Consider the following 17,512-nt stretch of genomic DNA (forward strand, 5'->3'; position numbering starts at 1 on the left):
GGACCTGGTTTGGCCAGAAGGACAAGATATAAATTTAAAAAATAACACTTAGTGTTGAAACTGGTAATTGAAGTATCCCTTATTTATCTCTTAACAACTCATTTCTGATTTTAAAACCCTGATCCAGATAGGTGGGCTATGCTAGGGTAACTAATCCTGTGATATTTCACTGACAGAAAAGTCTTGGAGAAAGGAAGAAGACTTCATAGTCTGTGTTTCAAAAATTCTAAACTATTGCATTTGGTTTCTCTTTCTTTAGGTTTTGTACGGTGTTAGAATATTGTGAAGGGAACGATCTGGACTTCTACCTGAAACAGCACAAGCTAATGACTGAGAAGGAAGCCCGCTCTATAATCATGCAGATTGTGAATGCTTTAAAATATTTAAATGAAATCAAGCCACCCATTATTCACTATGATCTCAAGCCAGGTACGTTCATGGAGGGTTTGGGAATGTGGCCTGGGAAGGGCATTCTGTGTGCCAGCAAGATTGTTACAGAGGTGCCCCTTTCAAGGATTATGTGGCCAGCAAGTTTTCATCTCTTGTGGTCACATGTAAGAACTTTCAGTGCTGAATTTTTTAAACATATGCGAGCCACCAGCCCTTATTTGTTTTGTTGCTTTCCTCTGCATCTTGGTTGCGTAACTTCAGTGGACTGGAAGAGGCACCTATACAGGTTCAGAGAGTGGGCCTTGCATTTTGCTGGTGACACACTCCTGTTGTGGCGAAACGGACAGGACTGATGGGCAGAGGTGGTTGTCTTGAGGCAGGAAGTTGGACTTGCTAGCCCTTGATGTCCACAGAATCTCTCTGACCTTCTTACTGTCATCTGGATGGAGGAGTGTGAGGAAGCGCCTGCTCTTGCAGGGGCTTCCCCCACATAGAATCATAAAGTTGGAAGAGGCCATCTAGCCCAGCCCATTGCTCAGTGCAGGATCAGCCTAGAGCCTTGGTGGCCAATTGGCCATGCTGGAAGGGGCTGATGGGAATTGTAGTCCATAACATCTGGAGTGCCAAAGGTTCGCCACCACTGGCCTAGAGCATCCTTAACAAGTCTTTCTCCAGCTACTGTTAAAAGACTGACAGTGAAGGGGTGCTCGCCACATTCCTAGTCAGCCGATTCCACTGCTGAACTACTTTTACTGAAAAAAAAATCTTCCTAATGTCCAAGCAGTACCTTCCTGCCGGTAATGTACATCCATTATTACAAGCCCTGTCCTCTGTTGTCAGCAGATACAGCTCCCTGTCCTCCTCTGACAGCCTCTCAAATACTTAAAGAGAGGAATCATGTCCCCCCCCCCCCCCCAAACTCTTCTTTTCCAGACTAAACATGGGGCAGGACTGCTCATCTGGCAGGAGAACTGAGGATGCTTTACCATGTGGAATACCATGAGATCTTACCATGAACACTGCTCCATTGTGGGGGTCAGGAGTTAGGCATGTGTGTGTTAAGTGCCATAATTGTCTTGCAAAACATCCTGCTGTCAACAGCTTTTCTCAGGTCTTGCAAACTGAAGGCCATGGCTTCCTTTACAGAGCCAATCCATCCAGAAAATCTAAGAAATCCAAGGGAAGTTTAAAGCATGGGGCTGAAAGAGCAACGTAGCAATACATTAACCAAACAGGACAAAATAAAGAAAAGATGGGAACAAAGTACACTGAAGAACTGTGCAGAATAAATTAAAGGATCACAGACTCCTTCCAAGAAGAATCTTTTGAAGAAGAACCTACAGTTTTAGAAAGTGGAGTGAAAACTTCACTAAGAGCAGTTGTAAGAGACAAATCTCCAGGGAATGATGGGATATCAATAGAGCTATTCTAAACCACAGAAGCAGAGTCCATCAAAATCTTGACAGGAATACGCAAACAAATGTGGAAAACAAAACAGTCAATTTACATTCCAGTTCCTTAAAAAAGACTGCAGCAACTATTGGCCCATCATATTAATTTCTCATGCAAGTAAAGTGATGCTCCAAATCTTATAACAAAGACTGTTACCATATACGGAAAGAGAAATGCCTAATGTTCAAGCTGGATTTAGAAAAGGAAGGAGCACTAGAGATCGTTTTGCAAAGTATCTTGGTTATATGAGAGAATTTTTGAAGAAAATCAGGTTGTGTTTTCTAGATTACATCAAAGCTAATGACTGTGTGGGTATGAAAAGCTGTGCCTGGTTTTAAAGGAAACAGGTTTGCCACAGCATGTGATTGTTTTGATATGCAACTGGACAGCGGCTACTGCTGGACTAGATTCAGTTAAAGGATGAAGTGAAAATTGAGGCAGTCGGGAGGAACATTAACTATTTGGGATATACCTACGATACCACATTACTGGCAGAAAATAGTGAAATGACTACTGCTAAAAGTTATAGGGGAAAGTGCCAAAGCAGGACTACAGCTGAATTTAAGACAAAAGTAATGACTTCTGGGAGATTATTCAACTTCAAGGTGGATGAGGAAAGTGAAATTGTTCAAGACGTTCTGTCCCTTGGCTCCAACCAAAAGGGAGACAGCAACCAAGAAATCATCAAGTGATTGAGACTGGGAAGGGCAGCCATGAATGAGATAGAAAAGATTCTTAAATGTAAGGATGTGTCACTAGTGACCAAGATCCAGTTAATTCATGCTACAGTATTCCCTATTACTATGTGTATTGTAGCTATTATTAACATTGTATGAATTTTTATGCTGTACACCGCCCAGAGCCCTTCGGGCTCTTTATTAGAAACCTAATAAATAAATAAATTAATTAAATAAAAATGTATGGGTGTGAAATTTAGACAGTGAAGAAAACTGACAGGAAGAAAGTGGATTCCTTTGAAATGTGATTTTTGAGTTGAGTGTTGCAACTATGATGGATGGCCAAGATGACAGTTAAGTGGGTTATAGGTTAAATCAAGCCTGAACTGTTCCTAGAACCTAACGTTACTAAACAGAAACTATCTTATTTTGGTCACATTATGAGAAGGCAAGAGTCACAGGAAAAGAAATCGTGCTAGGAAAAACAGATAGCAGCAGAATGAAGACCCGGTATGAGATGGATTGACTCTATAAAGCAGGGGTCCCCAAACTTTTTAAACAGGGGGCCAGTTCACTGTCGGTCAGACTGTTGGAGGGCCGGACTAAATAAAAATATGAACAAATTCCTATGCACAAATGATTGTAAAATGTTTGATTTCACCTTTCAGCCTTTCTGTCATGGTCTATTTTTAGAACAGTGACCAAGGTATGTCAAGTACAGGGTGGGCTCCAAATATTGTTGGGGAGGCTGGGGAATACCTTCCCCTGTAAAAAAAAAAGCAGAACTTTCCCAATGAAGCATTCCATCTAACCCAGGTTCAGGTGTCTTCCTGGGTTCTTTCCTCCCTAGCAGCCAGCGAGCGATTCGCCAGCCTGGCTGGTGCCAATGGGAGTGAGGCGGAACAGAAAGCCTGAGAGCAACATATGGAGTAGCCGAGAGGGAAGGGCGGAGCAGGCGTTGCCACGTGTAAGGTTTCCAACTCTGGGTCAGAAAATTCATGGAGATTTGGGGGTGCAATCTGAGAAAGGCAGGGTTTGGGGTGGGGAGCCCACCGTCCAAATTAGTCATTTTCTCTAGGAATTGATCTCTGTCACCTGGAGGCCAGCTGTAATTCTGGGACATCTCCAGGCCTCCCCTAGAGGTTGGTTACTCTTACATAGAGGTAATATCCACAAATATGTCTCCTGCCTGTGATCAGCAATGTTTAGAAGGCAGCAACTCCAGGGGCCCAAGGGAGCCGATCTGGCAGACCCCGAAGGCCGCGGGTATCTCCAGGGCCCTGTTTTCCCCCCAGCAGACCCAACAGTCAAAGCCAGAGACCCGTTCGCCGCCTACCAGCCATTCCCGCAGGGTGGAGGGTGGGGATCGCCCTGCTTGCTTTCCGCTGGCCTTGTTGGCAGGGGCACTGAGCAGAGGTGTGTGGCCCCATTCACAGGTTGTGGGGGGCCTGAAGGCAGACGAGCGACTGCAAGCACAACAACCCAGTGGGAAACCCTCCCATGCGAGCCCTGCAGAAGCAGATGGCGAGACCCTGCCAGTTCTCAGGAAGCGCTGCGGGGCTGGGGAATCCAGGTGGATTCAGTGCCCTGTTCGCTCAAGCAGTCGTGGGTGACTCTGTGTTTTGGGGAGCGCGACATCTGTTGCCCCAGCCTTGAGATAGAAAGCCTGCCCCGACTGGGGCTCAACAGTCACCTGTCCTCTCAAAAGCACGTTTGTTCTCATTCCCCCACCCCGACCCTCAGGGCCGTCCTGGGCATCCAGGGACAGGAAATCCACACCCCCTTTGCTTCCCTCCCCACCGACTGAAGAGGAGTCGCCCTCTTCGCTCCCCCGATCCTTCGTGCTGGTGGTGGGGCGGGCGAGCCCCTTGCGCTAGAGGAGCCCATTCCTCCTCTCCCTTGAGCCCCCACTGCATGTGAATGGAGCCATCGCTGCCATGCCTGGCGGGCCAGATAAAAGCCTTCAGGGGGCCACATTTGGCCCCCGGGCCGTAGTTTGGGGACCCCTGCTATAAAGGATCAAGCATACAGAACCTGTATTATAAGGTGACTTTTTTTGCTATGGCTAGTCATGCAAGCTTGAAAATGGTTGGTCTCTTACAGCATTCTCTTTTGGAGGTGCCTGCTGCTTTCCTCCCAATGACAAATAGGAATCTTCCCCCTCTTAAGGTATTTTTCCTTCCTCAGGCAACATCCTGTTGGTGAACGGTACTGCTTGTGGGGAGATCAAAATCACTGACTTCGGCCTCTCCAAGATCATGGACGATGATAGCTACAACTCTGTTGATGGCATGGAGTTGACGTCTCAGGGGGCTGGCACTTACTGGTAAGTGCCCAGATGCGTTTCTTTCAGACACAATATCATGCAATATCTCTTTTGACAGGTTGCTGTAAGCCATGCCCTCTTCTCCTCACCACCTTGACTGCTTGCAGATTGAGCATCATTCTTTAATGAAAAGCCAGACATCAAGAACGAATGAAAACTGCATTCCTGAATAAATTTGTGCAGTGCAAGGAGCAGTTGGGAAGAAGAGGTGGCTGGAGTGAGTGAGTCACAGTGGGGAGAGTCACAGCTTCCAGCAGAAGTAGCCTTATTTATTTATTTAAAACATTGTATTAGAGCCGCTTTTCTTTCTAACAGAACTCCGAGTGGTTTACAAATTTAAAAAATTGAAAAATCATCCAAAGCCATAACGTCACAATTCAGTATATGAATATAGTCAATATATAATATGATAAAACCATTTAAATTAATTTGATCCATCAATAGATAATTAAAATTTACAAAATTATACAACATTTGGCATCTTTTTGCTTTCTGTTTCCCTTTCCAACGGGAGATAGTAATTCAGTAAATCTAGCTAGATCAAACCTCAGGAGACGCTTCACCCTCTAATCCCAATTTGTTCAGTAAAAGGAGGGTGAAGAAGAAAACAGCAGATGGAGAGAAGGTAACAGGAAGCCGGGGAAAGGGGAGGCCAGGCAGTTGGTAAGACCATGACTGCCTCAACCGTATGCCTGGCAGAACGTCTCTGTCCTGCATACCACCATCTGGCCCTGATCTCAGATGGCAGAGAGTTCCCACCAGGTCAGGGCCAGGGCTAATAAAAGCTCTGGCGAGGGTTGTCCTTCGTTGGTTAAATCCACTCATAATATAAGAGCAATTATGGCCAAATTTTTAATACTGACTATCCTTTGATTTTCCAAAGCGTCGCACAGTTTTTAATAAGGGCATTGAATGCCTGATTAATGAATTTGTATTCTGTTACTCAGTTTTTATTATATGTTTATGCCTAACAAAGCTTTTGAGTCTGAAAAGCTCTGGCCCTAGTTGAGGCCAGTAAAATTTCTCTCTGGCCAGGTACCTCCAGAAGGTTGTTTCCAGAAGACCGCAGTGCTCTTCGAGGGGGGTGCTGGGAGATACGAGGGTTCCAGATCATTCAGAGCTTTAAAGATTGACATCCAAATCTTGAACCTAATCCAGAATTCAGCTGACCCATGGGGTGATGTCACATCCCTAGGTTTACTAGACTATGTTTACAGGGTGATTTGCCATTGCTTTCTACATTTTACTTCTGGATACTCATTTAATTGACCTTGGAAGGATGGAAGGCTGAGTCAGCCATAAGCCAGCTTCCTGAAACCTCAAACTCAGATCATGAGCAGAACTTTTCCTGCAATACTGCAGCTTACCACTCGGAACCATAGGGCTCCTACATACTTCACTACATAACATAAATAATTTTCTGTGTCACTGAACATAGCTTTGTCAAGACATCTTCCATATGCTTCATGAATCTTATACTTAACACTATGAATTCAATTCCTATTCAATGTCCTATGCAATGAAATGCTGTGAGCAGAGAAGACAATTAACATGGTTTGTCTAAAGATGGCAGTTTCTTCTTCAGGTATCTGCCACCTGAGTGCTTTGTGGTCGGAAAAGAGCCTCCAAAGATTTCAAATAAAGTTGACGTCTGGTCAGTGGGAGTAATCTTCTACCAGTGCCTCTATGGCAGAAAGGTAAGGAGAGCTGGCAACTTGTAGCAGTTAGAGAGGTGGACCGGGGAGACTTGGGTTTAAATCCCCACTCCCACCATGAAAGCTTGCCTGGTGACCTTGGGCCAGTAAAACCCATTAGCCTAATCAATCTCACAGGATTGTTGTGAGGATAAATTGTGGGGAAAGAGGAATGACATAAACCACTTTGAGTCTCCACTGTGGAGAAAGGTGAGGTGGATATGAAGTCAGCAAGCTGTGTGATCAATTCCTGCTGTAAGAAGTAGGAAGTCCTGTGTAGGGCATGACAAAGAATTGAGAGTCTTGGAGAGCCACTGTGGTGTCGAAGTTAAGAGCAGGTGGACTCTAAACTGGAGAACTGTCTCTGATTCTCCACTCCTTCACATGAGCAGCAGACTCTTATCTGGTGAACTGGATTTGTTTTCCCACCCTGCTGGGTGACCTTGGGCCAGTCACAGTTCTTCGGAACTCTCTCAGCCCAACCAACCTCACAAGGTGTCTGTTGTGGGGAGAGGAGGGGGAAGGCATTAGTAAGCCTCCTCGAGTCTCCTTACAGGAGAGAAAGGCGGGGTGTAAGTTCAAACTCTTCTTGTTCCTCTTTTCAGCTTACCTTCTGCTTTTTAATTAAAAATAAAACCTGTTCCTGATTCTGTTTTTGAGGCATGATTAATGAGCATGCATTTGACCAGGTGCGTCTGTGTGTGTATACACACATAATTTTTTTTAATCCTTCCTTGCAGCCTTTTGGACACAACCAGTCACAACAAGATATTCTGCAGGAGAACACAATCCTTAAAGCTACAGAAGTGCAGTTTCCTCCAAAGCCTGGAGTCACACCAGAAGCAAAGGTAAAGGGAGGGCATAATCTACCACAGAACTGGACAGGGCCTGGGGAGGCCTATACGGAGGTCGTGGAATGGGCCTCGAGGGGGCAGGGCTGCCTGCTGCCGAGCTCCACCCCCTGGCCTCCATGCTGGCTGGGAGGCCTTTACGGAGGTTGAGGGGCAGGGCTCAGGGCAGGGTCGTCTGCCGCCAAGCCCCGCCTCTGGCCTCTATGCAGGCACTGGGGAAGCCTGCATGAAGGCAGGCGGGCGGCCCAGGTGGGCGCCACAGCCGCCCATCTCCGAACCCTAACCCTTCCCCCCACCTCCCTGCAGGCCGGCTCCTAAGCCAACCTGCTGGGAGGCAGGGCTCAGTGGCATGTGGCTGTGGCACATGCCTTTTGGTCATTTGGGGAGCACTCGGCACACTTCCCCCCCCCCCCACGTGACCAAAAGGCATGCGCCTGGGGACATGGGTGACCTCTTGTCCTTATAGGGCGAACGCCTCTGAGAACAGGGGTAGCTGTCCTCAGCTTCTAGAGTCAGTGGAAGTCTTAATGAATCCGTTAGTCTTCATTTACAATATTGCCTGATTTCCACGGTTTAGCAAAGCTACCAGACCGTGACCACCCAGTCCGCAGAACCCACAACAGCCAGCTTAGCAGAAAATTTTACCCAAGGCAGCAGAGGTCATAAAGCTGGCACAGGAGGGCTTGTTTCCCAGGTCTCACAGCAGCAGTACCAGACCCTGGAGACAGGCCCATATACCACAATTGGAACTCTCAGTTATCCTTCAGAACTCAGGAGACTCATCATCTTGTTACTGCAAAGTATAGTGGCACAAGGCATCATTCAGAGCGGGTTTTTTGAAACTGGGAGAAATTCTTTCAAAAGCATCAGTTCTTCCCCTCTGTTCCCAGGAAACTAAACTTCACCTCCCAAACCAGCCATCCCTTTGTCAAACAATTTTTATAGGGCTCACTATGCCCTCCCATTGTGGTCCACCTATTTTCCCCTTTCTGTTGACCTTAAGGCTTGCTTGCTTGCTCTTTCTCTCTGTTTTCCTCCCTCCCTTCTTTCCTACTCGCAAGGCTTTTGTTCCTTACTTTTACTCCTGTGGCTTCTTGGACTTAAGGGCTCTATTTGTTAGACATGATGGAACTCTACATTTTTCATTCTGCTAATACAGTTGGAACCTCGGTTTTCATTGCCTTCCGTTTTCATCGGTTTCGGTTTTCATTGACTTTTTCAGTGAAAAATTTGTCTCGGTTTTCATCGATTTGCCTCGGTTTTCATCGATTTGCAGTAAATTTGTGCAGGGGTTTGTGGAGAAAAATCACCCGGACAAAGCTGTTGCAGGCCGTGTCTGCAATTTTGATGACAAATGTCTTGCCCCATTTCAGACAAATGTTAAAGAGGCGTCAGAAACAGACCTCTTTGGACATCTTTCTGGTGCGACATTGGTCCACTGGCTCTGAAGCTGGTCCTAGTGTTATTGTCTGTTACTGTTTTCAGCATTAAACACTATGTTTATTTGCCAAAAAATGTGGTTTTGGTATGTTTTTTGGAGTGCCTAGAACGGATTAATTGGATTTACATTGATTCCTATGGAAAAGTTTGCCTCGGTTTTCATCGGTTTCGATTTTCATCGATTCTTTTTGGACGGATTACCAATGAAAACCGAGCTTCCACTGTACTGCTTAGTGTGCTTTACTTAGATAAAGGAATTTCCTCAGATAGTATGTTAATTCACTAATTATTTATTTGATTTTATTTATTAAAATTTATTATGATGAATTTATTTATACCCTGCCTTGACTTGCTTGTCAATCCTAGAAGAATGTCTTATGCAGATGTTCTGGCCTACTCCAGAACCGTTTTCCATGGTAGCATTCTCTTCCAGTTCTCTGCTGCTGGAGTTTCCCTCAGGGCACTACCTGGACACTGCCCTCAGCCATTATTAGGCACTACAGAACCAAACCTTCCTTCAGGAGGGTGTTGCAGAAAATGACACAGAGGAGGAAATGCAGTCCTATCCCATCTGTTTATGTTCCTGCATGCCCTCCTTAATCCAAGCAAAAAAATTGAATGCTGGCCTTAGTGTGAAGGTTCCTTCTATTCAAGGCAGGATACTCAGGACTAGGAAAGGCAAGATTTGGGGAATGACCTTAGCAGAGAATAATGCCATAGAGCCCACCCTCCAGAGCAGCCATTTTCTCTAGCGGAGCTGACCTTGTTCGTTTGGGGATTAATTTAATAGGGAGAAATTTCCAGGGTGCCACCTGGAGGTTGGCAGTCCTACGTGGCTGTTGCCACCTCTTGCACAGAACCTTATTTATATCCCGCCCATCACCTTGTGTGTGGGGCTGAGGATCTTGCTGTTTGATAGTGAAGAGGCAAAATTTTTTCCACCTATCTCTACCCTCAAGAGACCTACTTGACACAGCAAGCAGGGGTGGTGGGGACAGGGCCATGGATGGAATGGGTGGCAGTAAAACCTGGCTGGCCTTTCCTTTTTGGACCTTCAGCTGAAGAGTGGGAGAATTGGGGACGGGGAGCAAGACAGTTTTTCTGCAAAGGAGTGTCCATTGCCTTCTCCTTCAAAGATATAGGCAACCACGGCTGGTTGAGCAGGCCAGATGTCTTTGTACAAGCACTGACCACTGCCCCTCTTCCACAATAGCGGTTCCCAACAGAGACTTTTCATGCTGGCTTTCTCTGCCTTGTGCTTTGTTTTTCAGGCATTTATCAGGCGCTGCTTGGCATACCGAAAAGAGGATCGGATAGACGTCCAGCAGTTGGCATGCGACCCCTACTTGCTTCCTCACATTCGCAAATCCGTATCCACGAGCAGCCCAGCCGGAGCTGCAGTCGCCTCAACCTCTGGATCCTCTAATAATAGTTCTTCAAACTGAGCAGAGACAATAGGCCTGACCAAAAAAAGAAAAGAAAAATGATATCCGGAACTGCAGAAAGAAAAGCGAGAGAGACACATTTTGAAAAGCGGCCTTGGGATTGATGCGACAATTCTACCAGATGCCCTTGAGAAACCGGGGTCAAGTGCTTTGTCCTTCCTCTTGCGTTCTTGTTCCATCCATCAAGCAAGACATCATCGGTTCTTGGCAAGGATCTGTGGCGACTTAGCCCACGAGGGTGAGGCAGTTGGTTGACCTTTTGCTGAGCAACTACAGAAGCATGACCTGCTCGGGGCGGTAGAAGGGAAAGGCGGTTCCACAGACTGTGAACTTCTAAACACTGCGGGCCCAAGTTGTGGATCCACAATGCCGAGAGCACACGCTTCGTGTGGCAAGTTGTGGACTTGGGGGCAGGGTGGGGGAAGAGGCTGAACTCAGTCCACTGTCAATATTTTAAAAAAACATGTTCTTTTAAATAAAATGTTAGGCTCTGTCCCCTTGAAGGGAAGGGGAAAGAAACCACAGAGGTGATGCAGTGAGATTCTACTGGGGTACTGGCATAGGCCTCTCTGTACCCTTTGCAAGGGAGCTGAAGATCCAGCCTATTGGCAGCACTAGTATTAGTGTGTTACCCAAATAATTTTTTTCAAGTAACACTTTTTACTGGTTATAAGGTGAACTAACTAGTAGGTCAATGTGGCAGCCCCCCCCCCCCCCCCCGGTCTGGCCTTCATTCAGGGAAGGAGAGCTGTGACATAGTGCCAAGGTTGTACTGCAACTGCGAGCAGGTAGATTTCTCTTCCCTGTACTTGCTTCTTGGCGACTATTTGACAATTATTCCCCATCTTCAGCAGCGTGAATCTGTCACTTAAACGGGGGTGGGGGTGGGGGGGTGTCTTAATTTGATTTCCCTCATGTGAAAGGATGGGCTCTTAAACACTCATGGATGCTGGTTCGGATAAAGCTGTCTAGTTAAATCTCCTCCCTTCTTTTCCCCCCACCCCCAGTTTTTGGTTTCTCTGTCATCTCAGATGCTTCGGCTACAGCTGATAACCTGAAGGAATCCCATCACTTAAGAACAAGCTGGCTTTCTGTTCCTGAAATGTTGGGTGTGCATGTTCATCCCTCAAATGTGTTTTGTTTTTAAACATAACAACCTGGTTCCTGGTTCCTTCCCTTCTAGAGAAAACATTCAAACCAAAGACTAAGCCAGTTTCTTGAAACTTGTGGCAGAATGCTACATGGCCACTATCTTTTTGTCTCCTGAAAATATTCAACACTGCTGGATGTTGTTGCCCTCTGGCCAGGACATCAGTTCTGTACTCACTCCTGATCCAGCCTCCATCTTCCCTCCTCAGTTGTCCATGGGTAGCAGCGTGCTTAGAAACAGCAGTGGCAGGCCAAGGGGCACTTAAGCCCACACGAACCCTTGAAGGGGAGCTAGGAGCGCAAGAGAACCACGAGGAAGCAACCACAGTGCATGCATGTACTCACCTCTGGCAACTTTTGCAAAGCAAGTAGGGAGACCTGGAGACATAAATGCCCAGAACCCATATATTGTTTGGCCAGTTGTCGAGGCAGTCCCTTCTTCAGGGGGCATTGAATAAGATCTGCCCAAGGAAGTTTGCCATCAGTACAACTCCTGGCACTAAGAGCGAGATCATGATTTCTGTATCTTTGTTGTAATTGTTTAAATCCTGCTCTGAAAAGGGGCTGTGAGCACCCTGGAGACAGGAGGTTCTCCTTGTGAGTCCAAGGTATTTCATGCCTCGGAACCAGGGGAGGATTGGGGATGAATGTACCATCTTTTGGCTGTTTGTCAGTTCTTCTCCCAGAGGAATTTCTGATGCCCATACCTTTTCTACTGGTTAGAGAGCCTAAATTTGACTTTGGGCCAGCGAGGGCCATAATTCTGAATTTTCTAGATTTGTCTTTCCTTCTGGTACAGCACATTCACTTTTCTGACATTTTCTCCCCAGCCCATCGACACATGGGTTGATTTGAACATGGACGGGGAGAGCATACCACTAGATGCTTCCCCTTTTCCCACTCATCCTCCAATTCTTAACTTGGAAGAAAACCATCGCCTGTTCTGGTGGAGGGGGGGATTTATTTCACCACAATTGTTCACCAAAATGCAGCTTGGAACCACATGAGAACTGTCAGAAAGCAAAGGCTGGTGTCTGTCCTGTTGTAAAGGGTGAGTCCCCCTTCCCATACCTTTACCTCAGCCAACTTGAAGCCGGGGTTCATTTTCTTTTTTTTCCCCACCATCAATCTAAAGATGTGCAACCCCGTCCTTATTCAAGCATAAACCTTCGGCTTTCCTGCCTTAGAAACCACTCCACAAGCAAATCTTTGCTTTGGACAAGTTCAAATGGGCATCCATTAGACTCGATCATCTATTGAGAACCGTGACCCTGGGAGTTCACATTTTCCAACCATGCCCCACCTAGCTTTTGACCATGCCTTTTTCTCCCTCTGGATCAGGGCTTTAAAGAGTTCCCAAGTTCCCACTGGTGCCTCAGCAGGACACATTAAGCCAGCCTCGGCCGTGTTCTGTAGCACTGACAAGCAAAACAGGTGTATGCGTCACTTGGGGCAAAAAAAAACAACAAGATTGCAACTTCCCTCCCCCTTTATTTTTAATAAAGCTGTTGCTCAAATGGGTTTTTATTTCAAATAATCCTTTTTATTGCCACACAATTCATTTTACTGAAATAAAAGAAAAGTATGGGTTTGTAACTTGAAACTAGGCCAGACTGTTTTGGCTTTGCCCAACAGATGAAAATATGGATATTAAACAAGTTTTAAGATACTGAACCTCTTCACTTGTCTGTTATACATTTAAGTGGTAAAGGAATGCATATGCTAGGTAGTCCATGGAGCAGCTTAGCCTAGAGGGATGGCGTAAGCAGATGGCTTGGGCGAAAGAAAGACATGTGTCACTTATTCGCTAGTGGGAGTAGCCATTCAAAATGGATCCATAGTTTGGGCAGCAATTCTCATTGTCTGAGCTGGGATTGTATGCAGGAATGTGACCCGAGGACTCAATAGGGTAAGAGGCAAAAAGAAAGCAAACCTGGATGAAAGTCAGGTGTTCTTCACATTGTAGGATGGAATATGCCACAGTAAATGCTTTACAAGCAGCAAGTTCAATATTAGGCAAAATCTACTACTATACCTTGTTCTTTTAGGTAGTTCTTCTCAGGCTGCAAATTGTGCTTGAAAGTGTATGTAGACTGCCTGGTGAAATCTGACCCAGAGAGCAGGCCCCAAATGATTTTTTAAAACTCAGGAATTGTGCAGACTTGCATAATTTATACAGGTTGCAGAACTGCCTTGATTGAGATGGTGTCTGGATGCCTTTTTTAAAAAGTTAGTGTCAGAGGAGTGGCCATGTTAATTTGTTGCAGAAAAATTAAACAGAGTCCAGTAGCTCCTTAAAAACTTAACAAAATGTATCCCAACAGAAGCTTTCTGTGAGTCAGGGCCTGCTTCATCAGATGCATCTTTGAAATGCCACTGGGCTGGGGTTTTTTTTCAAAAGAAAAAGTGAATTAAAAGCCCTGGCATACAATCAGATAACAGTAGCAATGGCTGGAAACTGGCAATTTGGATCACTTCTCATGGATTTAAGGAGCAGTTTGTGGAACGGGTACCTTGTGAAGATTCTTTCATTCGTCACTAGAGGGCAGACGAAGCATAAATATGAAGGCCAGTAATTACAAAACTAATATCAAAGCCAGTAATTACAAAAGTAATTACAAAAGTCCTCCCAGGGTGCTGTGGTTCTGCAAGAAAGGATTTTAAAGGTTTCTGAATGAACTGCAGCTACCCACCTAGGCATGAGGCTGCCCATTGCAACTCTGAATGATTTGTTGGTCTCTTCTGCTACTGGTACGCAGTTCTTCCCCATGTCTGCACTGGAGAATCATTCTTGACAGAGATGTAGGAGAATTCACAACCTTCAAAGGAGGCTGCCCTTTATCTCTGCATGAGTCAATGGAACTTGGCAGCAAAGAGATACGCCCTGAGGCCAGAGGTGCAGGGAAAGGTATACTCTGAGGGCAAGCAGTTCTCTTACATAATTAAAAAAATTTTTTAGAAAGTAGTGATGAAGGAGACCTTGACTAAGATGCCTCAGCTATTGGAAGTCTAAGTAAATGCTATTTGGGGTTCAAGTCACAGTTGGCTCGTGGCAATGGCATACGGTTTTCAAGGCAAGAAACATTCAGAGATGGTTTGCCTGCCTCCACTTCATGCCCATGGCATTCCTCGGAGGTCTCCCATCCAAATACTTGCCAAGGTAAAGGCTGAGTGTGTGACTGGCCCAGAGCCACCCAGCAAGTTGCAATGGCAGAGCAGAGATTCGAACCTGGGTTTCCCAGAACCTAGTCCATCACGTTGACCACTGCACCACACTGTCATGTTTACACAGATCTTATTCCTGACCATTTTGCTGTTGGACAATGAAGAAAGCTGACAGTGTTGTTGGAGGGGAACTTATGGATACTGAGGACCATCAAGAAGACAAGTAGGTTTGAGGTCACATCAAGCCTGAACTGTCCCCAGAGACCAAAATAACTAAGGAGTTATTGCACTTTGGGGCTATTGCACTTTGCTCACTTCATGAAAAGACAAGAGTCACTGGAAAAGACAATAACACAAGGAAAAGTGGAAGGCAGCAGGAAACAGGAAGACCTAACATAAGATAAACTGACTATAAAGGAAGTCTCAGTCTGCAAGACCTGAGCATGGCTGTTTTGGAGGATGCTGGTTGCCATGAATTTGAAGTGACTGCCAACACTTGGAGCAGAAGCAAGCTGCACATGAGAGCTCTGCAAACTGGCATGATTGGAAAGGATCAGGCAATGCACATACATTCCAGCCTGCTAACTGGCAACCAGATTTTATTTTATGTGCAACAAGAACTAAAAATGGTCAACTGTGAGCCCCATGTCAAGTGAAGACTGATGAAGACCCCAGAACTCATTTCTTTGCTTGAGATCTTGGAAAGTGAAAGTCTGAGAGAAGCTGAAAGGTGCTGAAGTGGTATAAATAGATAACTGAGCATGGGTGACCTCCCCAAATCCCACTAGCAGGCTTCTCTTGGTGCTGACAGCCCTTCCATGTCTTGCTATTTTAAGTGGCTGATAAATTGCTTTCTAAATTAACCCCTTCTCTCATTTGCCATTAAAAGCCAGGCAGATGAATTTGTCACTGTCAAGGAGAACTCTTCCCCGTCCTCCTAATTTTTTTCCAGACCTATTTGGTTCCTCCTTGGGTCACACTGGGGCCAGACAAACACCTTCTCAACACCTGCCCTTCTAGCTGAGGGACAGTCAAGGGCATGCTGGGGTAATTAACATGAGTGTTGGCTTATACGGATTATCTTGTCTTTCAAGCTGTGTCTGTAATAGGAAATGTTGTAGTACAAAATACATTATGAAAGGATTTTACCCTAACACTTGATCACTTGTTTAAAACTGGATGGATAATTTCCACGTATTTATTTACTTCATCTGCCTTTCTCATTTGACTTAAAGCAGATTAGAGTTACAGAAGCAATGTAACAAAGACCAGCATAACACATTTTATTTACTTCATTTACACCCTACCTTTTCCCCCCAAAGAAGACCCCAAACTGACTTAATTCTCTGCACCTCCATTTTATCCTCACAACAACCCTGTAAGATAGAGTAGCCTGAAAGTGTGTGATGGGCCAGAGGTCACCCAGCAAATTTCTTCAGCGATAGACTACATGGAGTAAATTAAAGAACAATGAAGTAAGCTTTCTGCAGTGTTAAAGGCATATTTCATTTGTGTAGCTGGGTGATAAATCAGCCAAAGTTGCTTGGTTGTGTCATGCTGCTGGACAGTTCAATGACAAGACTGTGTTCAGATGATTTCTTTATTATGAAACTGCATTGGGAATAAGAATTTAGACTTCTGTTGCCAAACTAAAGCATAAGCAGCGAAACACCCTCCATTATACTCCATGTCATGCCCACATCACACAACACCACCCCTGACTACACGTTTCCAAGGCGGGGCACCCCATCAGTCTCATGGTCCAGAGACAAGTCACCCTCCCCTGGGGTCAAAACAACCTACATTCCACACTACTGACAGAACCACAATAGCCGGTGTTTAATGGGCTGATAAGGTATTGCTCAGGAAGCAAAAGTACAAAAAGTGAGAAAGTACAACCAACCACAGTAATTAAGAGGGAGGGGAGAAGAGAAGAGAGAAAGGATCCCATGTCCCAGGCTGGGAGACATGGCAGGATCACACCCATAATGACTTATTGTGACAGATTGATCACTAGTGGTTGATTTTTTATCAATAAATTTTCTTCAGTGGGGTAAAGTTAAGGACATGCTTTCTAGCTTTTTCTTTGTGGTTCTGGTATGTTCCTATAACAGAGTAAGTCAGTGGTGGGGGTGCACGTTGCACCGGGGGTGTGCCTGAGGGTGTGAAAATTGTCCCTCGCCCCCTTCCTTGATTTCAAATTGAGCTTTTAGTTGATTTTAATTTAAATGTATTTTAACTAGATTAGATTGGATTTTAACTATTATAACTGTTTTAAATTGCTTTAAGTAGATTGGATTGGATTTTAACTACTGTAACTGTTTTAAATTTTGATTGTTTTAAATGTTTTAATTGTTTATTTAATCAAATTTTACCCTGTTTCTCCGAAAATAAGACATCTCCTGAGAATAAGACGTAGTAGAGGTTTTGCTGAAGTGCTAAATATAAAACAACCCCCGAAAGTAAGACGTAGCAGATTTTTTGTTTGGAAGCACGCCCCGTCGAACAGAACACCAGAGTATGCAACTGTGGAGCGGAAAAATAAGACACCCCCTGAAAGTAAGACATAGCGCATCTTGGGGAGCAAAAATTAATATAAGACACTGTCTTATTTTCAGAGAAACGTGGTATATGTTATTGACAGGCCTCTGAAGGACCTACTGGTATATGTTATTCACTACTGTAAGCTGCTCTGAGCCCTTGTGAGGAGGGCAGCACAGAAAATGAAAGAAAGAAAGAAAGAAAGAAAGAAAGAAAGAAAGAAAGAAAGAAAGAAAGAAAGAAAGAAAGAAAGAAAGAAAGAAAGAAAGAAAGAAAGAAAGAAAGAAAGAAAGAAAGAAAGAAAGAAAGAAAGCTGACAGGAAGAGAGTTGATTCCTCTGAAATATGGTGTTGCAGGGGAGTTTTAAGGATACTGTGGTCTG

The 17,512-nt window shown here is 45.0% G+C and overlaps 1 protein-coding gene across 4 annotated transcripts in view; it reads left to right on the forward strand.

The window, feature by feature from the left end:
• TLK2 (tousled like kinase 2) overlaps positions 1-13,098 on the forward strand; it is a 48,897-nt gene extending 35,799 nt beyond the window's left edge. For all 4 annotated transcript variants that reach the window (XM_048517423.1, XM_048517425.1, XM_048517424.1 and 1 more), the window contains exons 18-22: positions 260-429; positions 4,707-4,845; positions 6,431-6,542; positions 7,280-7,387; positions 10,102-13,098. In XM_048517423.1, the coding sequence (XP_048373380.1) occupies positions 260-429; positions 4,707-4,845; positions 6,431-6,542; positions 7,280-7,387; positions 10,102-10,275 (703 nt within the window). In that variant the 3' untranslated portion in view covers positions 10,276-13,098. The remainder of the gene's footprint in view (positions 1-259; positions 430-4,706; positions 4,846-6,430; positions 6,543-7,279; positions 7,388-10,101) is intronic.
• The last annotated feature ends 4,414 nt before the right edge of the window (positions 13,099-17,512 follow it).

This window comes from Sphaerodactylus townsendi, linkage group LG15, assembly GCF_021028975.2.
Source record: "Sphaerodactylus townsendi isolate TG3544 linkage group LG15, MPM_Stown_v2.3, whole genome shotgun sequence".
NCBI classification, from domain to species: Eukaryota; Metazoa; Chordata; class Lepidosauria; order Squamata; family Sphaerodactylidae; genus Sphaerodactylus; species Sphaerodactylus townsendi.